Source organism: Neoarius graeffei, chromosome 1, assembly GCF_027579695.1.
Source record: "Neoarius graeffei isolate fNeoGra1 chromosome 1, fNeoGra1.pri, whole genome shotgun sequence".
Classification (NCBI taxonomy): Eukaryota; Metazoa; Chordata; class Actinopteri; order Siluriformes; family Ariidae; genus Neoarius; species Neoarius graeffei.
Genome location: NC_083569.1, coordinates 110,171,047 through 110,181,750, shown reverse-complemented (window position 1 = coordinate 110,181,750; position 10,704 = coordinate 110,171,047). Strand labels below are relative to the sequence as shown.

The window sequence follows — 10,704 nt, the reverse complement described above, 5'->3', positions numbered from 1 at the left end:
GTTTCTTGACTCATTTTTCTTTTTTTTTTTTTTCTTTTTGATGGTCATTTTCAAGTGAATAAATATGTTGGCCTATGGCATGGCAAAGACTGTTTTTTCAGTGTCTATAGATGGACACAACTCTTTACAGTGACGTTTTGTTTCTTGTTGACATGGTCTTGACCATCATTTTCCACATTTCTCTTTTTGATAGGTGTTCCAAGTTAATAAATATATATTGACTTCATACATTTTTTTTTTATAAGTTTTTCTTACTCCCCCCGTAACGCGACGGTGTCCTAACTTTAGGGCCTTCGTCCTCACTTTTGGACACAAGTGTCCTAACTTACAGACTCATTGGTCAGTGGTCACCCTACAGGTAAGACACAGCCAACTTTTTCCAGCCCCGTAAAGTAACCCCAACCAAGGCATGCGCAGCACGCAATTCATGTTACAAACGAGGGGAGAGCAAGTCACACTGAACACCATATCAAACGCACAGGGCATTGAATCATTTCATAACCACAATGGCTTAATAACATTGTGTTTCATATATCTGATTGAAGCTAAGAATATTCACATTAGCCCGCAATCATATCCCGCCGTTTCTCGAGCGGTGTGTTCTTCTCTGCTTTTCACACTGGACAGTACGCACGCACAGTATACCATGTTCGCCCCCAGCCCTGCCCGAAATCCCCCATCCATCGCTGCTCCTTCAAGAGCACCCCAATCGCGTGATTATAGTAGACTATCCACGAGTTTAGGAAGGCATTGCGGGGGCTGTCGCATGCAGGCTTGGGGCGTAACGGAATACATTTAATGGCGTTCGGTTAAAGGATGTGTGTGTGGGGGTTGGCCCGGGGAGGGGGGGGTTGTTGGGGGGGCCCATTCAGAGCATTTTGTCCCAGACCCAGCCAAAGCTGTCAGCGGCCCTAATCTCGACATTCAGTGTTCTTTCTAACCAAGCCCATCGAAGGCAGTTCTTTATTCCTGCACCTTTATCAATCTCCCTCGCTTGATCCTCTTCTTTCTTATCTAGGACTTTTGCCATTGTCGATATGCTAAAATATCCCACCCGAATACGTGTCTTTCCGATGTTACCAACGCGTATCGTCAAACAGTGTGTATGGTCGGTGAACAGCGATTGCAAGCCACGCGTGGAGAGCATGCGTACTTGTGTTTATACACTGCACACAATGGGATTTCCCAAAAATTCTACCACAAATAAGTCGAACATTGTCGCAAAAGTGAATGTTAATTACAACATGTCGAAAGACTCGAGTGTGTTAACCCGGAGCCCACCAAGAATCAAGACGTTATACCGCATGACCACAGATCATTAACCATCCCCCGAAAATCTCAATGGATTTACATCGATCTCAAAAACAATCATTTTGGTCTGAAAAAGTTGGAAATCCGCTGATCGGCAGAAAATTCTCATCCCTGTGCAAGCCAATGCATTTCCTGTTATCGGAGATAAACGATTATACAAGTTTATTAAAAATTTATACAATAGATAATTGTTAGCTTTAACATTATTATGCAAAATTAATATGCATTTCCTCATTTACTTCCATATGATAAACAACTTTAAATCTAACATTGAGTTGTGACTTGATGTCAAGCAAAAAATGAGGGTCCTGCAGCAAAACCAACTGAGAACCACTGCTTTGAACTAAAGGGTACAGATGACAAAGAAAAAAACACTGCTTCACGAAGAAAGGTGCAGTTTGGATTTAAATAAGCAAATACTTAGGAGCCTTTGATTGGATAATTACTGCCATGATTGTGTTTCTGCTGGCAACAATTATTTTAATCCTCAAAGATGCAGCGAGTAGCTTCTTATTTCTTAAATAACTAGTAGTTGTTTAATAAAATATTTTTCCATGAGCATGGAATACATCTTGTTACTGTGCTTCAGAAGGTCAAAGTATTGGCCTAGATCAAGCAAAGAAAACAACTAAGGAGATCTGAGCTGAAATTACTGGGATTGGGTTAAGAACTGTCCAACTCATTAAAAGCTGGAAGGATAGTGGTGAACCATCAACTTCATGGAAAAAAATGTGACTGAAAAAAATCTTGACTGACCATGAAGTTGAATCACAAAAAAAAAAAAAAAAAGGACAACAGAACTCACAGCTATGTTTAGTCATGAAAGTAAGAGCATTTCCACAGACACACAATGTGATGAGAACTCATAGGATTGGGACTAAACAGCTGTGTGGCCATTTAAAAAACACCCCACACTTGTTATTGAGACTAATTAGTAGACAAGGATTCAGTTTGCTGGGGAGCATAAAGATTGGAGTCTGGAGCAACGGAAAAAGGTCATGTGGTCTGACGAGTCCAGATTGAGCCTATGGAGCACTTGCATGTGACATCACATCCACTCCAGATTGTAGACATACGCCATCTTGTCGGTAAAATGCCATATTTCCGCCGTCTTACCGACACTGATTTTTGTTATTTTTCGCCGAAATCTTCAAATATTACCGTGCCACAATGCCGGAGAGTTGTATGGCATATAAATGCCACAACAGGAGAGGTCAGAAATCGGGAAGAAAGTTTCATAGGCTGCCACGGGACCCTGACAGTTACCCTAACTGTTATAAGAAATCAGTGATAAAAAACAGTGACCTTTAGACATTTGTCAGTCACCCTCTCATTTTCCCTTTCCACGTTTTGGCTGTGAAGTGCCAAGTGTATCATTACCAATATCTATGACATAGATGAGCACATCTATAATTCTAAGAATTATGATTTATCAGTATTGCTAATTATGGTAAAAGCAAAAGAAATTAAACTGGACAAATACGTTTTTATTTCATAAAGCAGGTATACCATATATACAGTAATAGTGATAGACTACCGATACTTGATCTAACTGATAATATAAAATATTCAACCATAATCGGCTGGTCAGTGCTATACTAGATACTACTGATATATCTAGTATCAGTTCTAGTATTCAATACTTAAGTGACTTACCCGTCCAATGAGGATTGTTATTTTCTTGTTTACAAGATGCCACATCTTAGGGGGGCTGGCAAATCCTGAATTTCTGTAAAGATAACTGTCCAGAGATTTATAAGCACGCAGTGCTTCACCACTGAGCAGCGAGGGAAAGTTGATGAGGTAATTATACACGTCTGGGTATTCCACCTCCGGCAGTTCAAAATCCACTGACACGGTCGTGAAAACTACGTCCGGTAAGCCATAAGGGTCACTAATCTGTAGATCGTTTATTTTAGACATATATCTAGTTATCTGTTCGTTAGAAAAATGAGCCGTGTAGTCCGTCGGTTGAAATTGATCCATTCTGTACACGAGTGCAGCAGTATTTAGCTGTGTTTTTTACCGACAAGATGGCGGCTGTTAACTTTCCGGTCACGTGACTGCAAGATCTCTATTGCTGAGTGATGGGCGTTTCAGGGTAAGAAGGGAAGCACATGAAACGATGCACCCATCACGCATAGTGTCCACTGTACAAACCTCTGGAGGCAGTGTTATGATCTGGGGTTGCTTCAGTCGGTCAGGTTGAGGCTCAGCAATGTTATGGGGCAATAAAATCAAGTCTGCTGACTACCTGAAGGACCATCAATGGATTTTTTTCTCCTCTGATGGCACAGGCATTTGCCAGGATGACAATGTCAGGATTTATTGACTCAAATTGTGAAAGAGTGGTTCAGGAATCATGAGGAAACAAAGAATCATTTTCACATTTGGCCACTACAAAGTCCTGACCTTAACCCCTCTGAAAGTCTCTCGGATGTGCTGGAGAAGATTTTCCAGGGTGGTTCGACTCTCCTGCAATCATGACGAGATCTTGGCGAAAAATTAATGCACCTCTGGATGAAAATAAATATAATGACACTGTATAATGTCAAAACAATGCCACAGTGAATGTAAGCCAAAATCAGAGATCAAGGCAGTCCAGTGAAATCTTAGTGTGCGTGACTTTTTTTGGGGCCAAGCAGTGTGTATTACACCTACATGCAAATCGTAATATTACAGGGCCCATGCTATGTGTGAAGAAGCTTAGGTCCTCTCTTCACCACAGCAATGCTTAAATGAACTGCTAGCAATCAATATCTTTTCTGCTGAAAGTCCCCCTTCATGGCTTGGCTCATTGCCAATATTCTCATCATATTTTAACAACATTTATTTATGTACGCTATGGGTAAATTATCATGTTAATTACAGAAATATTGTATATGTGTTGCCTTCAATAATGTCCTTAGGGGCCTACTGAATTATAACCGCAGAAGCAGTGCTAGTCAGATGTTTGTTAGTAATGGCATTGTGTCTTATCAGGAATTACTAAGAACTGTTATCTATAGTCTTAAAAAACGGCTTGAATATTCTGAGAGCTTTTTTATTCATAGCATTATTCATTCTGATATTTGTCACGAGTCAAAATTAGTCACAAAATGGAAAAACCTGTTGTATACTGGTCATCATATATGTCTTAACTATTCTGCTGTGATTTTTATATTGTGTTTTTTTTTATTACAGATGCTAGTCAATGGCCTATCATGGTGTAATTCATGTGTTCTGTTTTTATTTCTATTTTACAGATTTTATATATTTTTATGCAATTTTATACATTTTATAATATGGACTGTACGTTGTCTGCATGTCTGAGATAGATAGATAGATAAATAAATAAATAAATAAATAGCCAATTAGACAATCACAATAAAGACAAAATAAAGTATTGTTGTTGAACTGCAGCCCCTCCAGATTGGGGACTGGAGGAGGAGGAGAAAAAAAACAAACAAAAAAAAAAACGATTTGGGGATATTCAAGGGTGGGCATAAAATACTGAAAATTTGAATGACTTCATTTTGAAGTATTTGATGTGTAGTTTGTTTATACTAAACTATCATTTGTTCAAATCACTTTCAAGGTAAAAATATTTTACAACTATATTGTTTTAGACCCTCGCAGCTTTCAGGCAATACCTCAGAATACATTTCTTGCAGAATGGCTTTGAGCTGAGTAATCGTATTAACTTCATAATTTGAACGCAAACCTTGTTTTTCAAACAATGCAAGTGGTAATAAGAAGTCATGGGGTACTCAAAGGTGGACGTAGATGTGGCCCTGTTTATAACAAATGATATAAAGAATCACTCCTTTCAGTACAGGCCTTCAATAAAAGGGTAGATCATCTGAGAGAGAAATACCCTCAGTCAGTCATCTGTGTGAAAAGAAAATGCTAATGCACTCACGAAAACTGCGACAATTCTATTGTAACTGTGATGGACTCGACAGGATCATCGGTGGGAGCCTGTGGTTCAGGGACCTCTGTGGAAAGATCTCCCACGTCTTCCTCCTCTACATCAATCTGAGGTCTTTTTGCTGGCCTTGGAGCCTTGAATGGTGGGGATGCCAGCGGACAACTTGTGGTCCAAGGTGCGTCTGTGGTAGTTGTGCCAACCTCCACACTTACAGAACCTGAAACTTGTGTACCTAAAGAAAAACACAGCCATTCTTTAGACATAGCATTTTGTTTCCATGACCATTTTAAATACTAGCATATAAATATTACAACACTATCCATGTCTAGTGGTGAAATGAGTCATTCCACTGGTATAATAGTAAAACCAATGAGCCACTCACTGGTGATAGACTGGTCATTACAGAGTAACGACAGACTAGAATGTCTGATCATTAACATGTCAGTGTGTCATAAATAACAGGACAGAACTGTGGTGAAATTTGGCAAGATGGTTACTTTTGTTCACAAAAACCACCACCAGCTTGATGGAGTTACAACTAAACATAGGAAGCTTTTAAGACGCTTTTAGAAGCATATAAACTAATGCTGTCAAGCGATTAAAATATTTAATCGCGATTAATGTCGCGACTGTCATAGTTAACTTGCGATTAATCGCAATTTAATTGCACATTTGTCTCACATGAAAAACCATTGTAATTCTCTTATCAGCATAAAAAAGTGAATGGGCTTGCTTTGTACCAATGTTTTTTTTTTTTTTAAATTGCAGAGCATAACACGTCTTGTCACAGCCACTGCAAAGTCGGGCTGGAGCCGCCGATGGGAAAACGAAACCTAAGCCGAGCACCGTGGCTCTTCGTCCCAAGGCGAGCGCGCCCTGCCCGTGCTGGTTCTTTTGGGGGGAGGGCAGAGGACTCTGGCTGTGCGGGGCGTGGCATTACAGTCTAGCTGCTATCGTTTTTCTAAGCAAAGTCTCTGTTCCAAGTTCCTGGCAGTTTCAAAAGCTTATGAAAAACCTACATCATGTCACAGAGCGTTAATCTCGCGATAAAAAAAAAATTATCGCCGTTAAAATTGAGTCAAGTTAACGCGACAATAACGCAACATTTTTGACAGCACTAATATAAACAAATTAAATTACCGACAACACAAACCTTTGCTTTGAACATGAGGGCTTAGTGTACGCAAGGAGAGCTGTGTACCCTGAGATGACCGGCTGGGTGGGTCTGTTTGGCAACCAACATGGTTACCCAACAAGGTCTGTGATGTACTCTGGAAGAAAGATGAACAAAAAGCAAAAAGCAGATGCATAAATAACACCAACTTTGATGGAAAACAACCCAAACAACGTACCTTCAAGATCAGTTGAGGCTTTCACATAAAACTTCTGAAAACTTTTACACAGATTCTTGCCACAAAAATTAAAGTGTTTTTTTCTACCAAAGTGACACGAAAAGACTGTAAAATGTACTGCACACCAAATGTGGTTGCTTGCAAGTAGTTTTTACAGGTCATAGCAAACCTATGCAGAAACCCCAAATATTAGGTCTGTATCTCGAACAGTTTGGAAACTTAAATTGTATGCACTTCACTGAACAAGCCCGTCAGTCCCACTTTTGACATTCATAGCCATTTTAATATGGCGTGTACAGCTTTCATAATCATGAAGTTTTCAAACTTCATGACTATGTGACGAGGGCTACATTCAAAAATGTAATCAGTTCAAATGTATCTTCTGTACTTTTCCTCCTCCAAGGCTCTGAAAATGGCTAAAATTTCAAAACATAACAAAAGGACACTCCTTTAAGAGCATCTCATTCAAACAGTATGCTCGATAAAGCACTCGGGAGTTTTCTTTCCTGTCATTTGTGACACATTAGACCATGTGCAAGCAGTAACTTTATTTATTATTGTTGTCCAAGTGTCAGGAACTTGGTGTTGACAGTCTTGAAAGCTTCGCCACCTATGGTCAGTGGCGGGGTCGTGCTCTGCACGGGCCTTCCTGAAGTCCATGACTTTCCTTGGTCTTGTTGACATTCAGTAAGAGGTTGCGTTTTTTTGCACCACGCTGCCAGCGGTCTTGTTGCTTTTGGTGATGAGACACACTACTGTAGTGTCATCAGCAAACTTGATGATGTGGTTGCTGCTGAGACTGGCTGTACTGTCGCGGGTCAGAAGGGTGAAGAGCAAAGGGTTCAGGACACATCCCTGGGGTGAACCTGTGCTCACTGAGATGGAGCCTGATGTGTGAACACTGGTTGCGCCACCATCTTGGGGCGGTGAAAATATGAAAATGATGGTTAACTGCCTACATGGTCAATTTTGAGGAAATGTGTAAATTGGGCACGTCAAAAATTATTCTGACATTCTGATAACAGTAATAAATACACTTACTGCTTACACCTGGTCTAATACATCATAAATGACAGGAAAGAAAACTCTAGTAAGCTTTATTTAGCATCGTGGTTAAGTGAGACACACTCAAAGGGGAGCCGTTTTGTAACGTTTTGAATCTTCGGCCATTTTCAGAACCTTGTAGGACGAAAAGTGCATAAAACATACACCTGATCTGACTGCATTTCTTTTTAGTTCCTACACAAAAAGTACAATCAATTAATTTTGAATAAAACCATGTTTCAATTGTAAAGTTCAATAGTAAAACATACCTGTACGCTGCTACTGGTGATACTGACTTTTGTCTGAACTCCACAATCTGACATATTCTGTCGTGTCTGTATCCCAACTGAAATTGTGTTCATCTTCTTAGAAATCTTGCTGGGATAAAACTGCACTGGTGTGTCAGCAGCCTTATGTTTGGAACCCGAGGCTAATAATGTCCGACTAGCAGATGGGTTCACTTTTTGGTGTGGTGCTGCAGTGTGGGAGCTCAACAATGGAACTGTAGCAGGTGTGTCAATAAGTACACTGGTCCTTAGGGTGGTTGATGACATGCAAAGTATTGGTGTTACGGGCAAAAGATTTCCAACAGCTTGTAGTGGTTTGGCAGTGTTTCTCTGCAAAATAAAAAAATTAAACTGATTACAATTTGCTTCAAAGCAAATACACTTGTGTTCAAAATAATAGCAGTCCAACACGACTAACCAGATCAGTCACTGTTTTTGGTGGAAATTATATTACTACATGGCAAATAATTTACCAGTAGGTGTAGTAGAGTCATAGAAAACCAACAGACCCAACATTCATGATATGCATGCTCCTGAGTCTGTGTAATTGAATAATTAAGTGAAAGGGACGTGTTCAAAATAATAGCAGTGTGGAGTTTAATTAGTGAGATCATTCATTCTGTGAAAAAACAGGTGTCAGTCAGGTGGCCCTAATTTAAGGATGAAGCCAGCACATGTTGTACATCCATTTCTCTCTGAAAACCTGAGAAACATGGGTCGTTCCAGACATTGTTCAGAAGAACAGCGTGCTTTGATTAAAACGTTGATTGGAGAGGTAAAACGTATACTGTAAAGAAGTGCAGAAAATGATGGGCTGCTCAGCTAAAATGATCTCCAGTGCTTTAAAATGGACAGCAAAGCCAGAGAGGCGTGGAAGAAAACAGAAGACTACCATTTGAATGGATCGAAGAATAGCCAGAATGGCAAAGACTCAGCCAATGATCAGCTCCAGGGTGATCAAAGACGGTCTGAAGTTACCTGTGAGTACTGTGACAATTAGAAGACGCCTGTGTGAAGCTAATCTATCGGCAAGAAGCTCCCGCAAAGTTCCACTGTTAAAAAAAAAAAGACGTGCTGAAGAGGATACAATTTGCCAAAGAACACATCGACTGGCCTAAAGAGAAATGGAAAAACATTTTGTGGACTGATGAAAGTAAGATTGTTCTTTTTGGGTCCAAGAGCCGCAGACAGTTTTTCAGACGACCCCCAAACACTGAATTCAAGCCACAGTACACTCTGAAGACAGTGAAGCATGGTGGTGCAAGCATCATGATATAGGAATGTTTCTCTTACTGTGGTGTTGGGCCCATTTATCGCAAACCAGGGATCATGGATCAGTTTGCATATATCAAAATACTTGAAGAGGTCATGTTGCCTTATGCTGAAGAGGAAATGCCCTTGAAATGGGTGTTTCAACAGGACAACGACCCCAAACACACCAGTAAGCGAGCAGCATCAGGGTTCAAGACCAACAAAATGAAAGTTATGGAGTGGCCAGCCCAATCCCCGGACCTTAATCCGATAGAAAACTTGTGGGGTGACATCAAAAATGCTGTTTCTGAGGCAAAACCAAGAAATGCAGAGGAATTGTGGAATGTTGTCAAATCATCCTGGGCTGGAATACCTGTTCACAGGTGCCAGAAGTTCTCAGAAACTGTGGTCATACAACTAAATATTAGTTTAGTGATTCACAGGAATAGTAAATCCTTAAGATTTTTTCAGTTTATACAGTAAATATTTGGAGTTTGTAATGAAAAATGCAGACACTGCTATTTTTTTTGAACAGCCCAATGTTCATTTTTCTTCATTTTCTGTAAAGTAATTAAAATATTCATACATTTTTTTTCATGTTTTGATGTAGAATATAATGTGCAGTGTTCCCAATGCATGGAAATAAAAACTATTATAAGGATTTTGAGCTTTACTCACGTTTTTAAAACACTGCTATTATTTTGAACACAACTGTATATTGTGAATATACCGTTTTCCATTTTAATTCAGGTTCCCCATTTTTCATATCTGAGTGGTACCATAAAATTTAAAAACCAATATGTATATAAGCCTTTGAAACGGCATTTTTTCCACTCAGGGTACACATTTGGAGAAATAAGATGTTATGCAGGTGTATTTAAAAAAAATGTCAAGTTTCTTGTATTAAACTTGTACGTTTACATTAGTGTCATCGGATCACCACAGAGAACACTTTAAATTTTGTTTCCATGTTGATTCTTTCATTTTTTTCATGCCTTTTTGGTCTATTTTAGGGCTGTTTTGGCATGTTATACTGTTCCACTGTACATTGAACTACAGTGCTCAGCGTAAATGAGTACACCCCCTTTGAAAAGTAACATTTTAAACAATCTCTCAATGAACACAAAATTTCCAAAATGTTGACAAGACAAAGTTTAATATAACATCTGTTTAACTTATAACGTGAAAGTAAGGTTAATAATATAACTTAGACTACACCTTTTTTCAGTTTTACTCAAATTAGGGTAGTGCAAAAATGAGTACACCCCACAACAAAAACTACATCATCTAGTACTTTGTATGGCCTCCATGATTTTTAATGACAGCACCAAGTCTTCTAGACATGGAATGAACAAGTTGGCGACATTTTGCAACATCAATCTTTTTCCATTCTTCAACAATGGCCTCTTTTAGTGACTGGATGCTGGATGGAGAGTCCTCAGTCCTTCGCCCTCACACCACTTATGCGGCCGCGTATTTAGATGACATCTTCATCTATAGTAATGACTGGCAGCGGCACCTCGAACATCTGAGGGCCATCATTAGGTCG

General features: G+C 39.5%; 1 protein-coding gene across 4 annotated transcripts in view; it reads right to left on the bottom strand.

Annotated features, from left to right (window-relative positions):
* LOC132881789 (zinc finger protein 43-like) overlaps positions 1 to 10,704 on the bottom strand; it is a 72,166-nt gene that overhangs the window by 53,169 nt on the left and 8,293 nt on the right. For 3 of the 4 annotated variants that reach the window (XM_060914684.1, XM_060914712.1, XM_060914721.1), the window contains 3 exons: positions 7,887 to 8,234; positions 6,375 to 6,492; positions 5,213 to 5,453 (listed from right to left, as the gene is read on the bottom strand). In XM_060914684.1, the coding sequence (XP_060770667.1) occupies positions 5,213 to 5,453; positions 6,375 to 6,492; positions 7,887 to 8,234 (707 nt within the window). The remainder of the gene's footprint in view (positions 1 to 5,212; positions 5,454 to 6,374; positions 6,493 to 7,886; positions 8,235 to 10,704) is intronic. The other variant, XM_060914694.1, reaches the window with a different exon arrangement.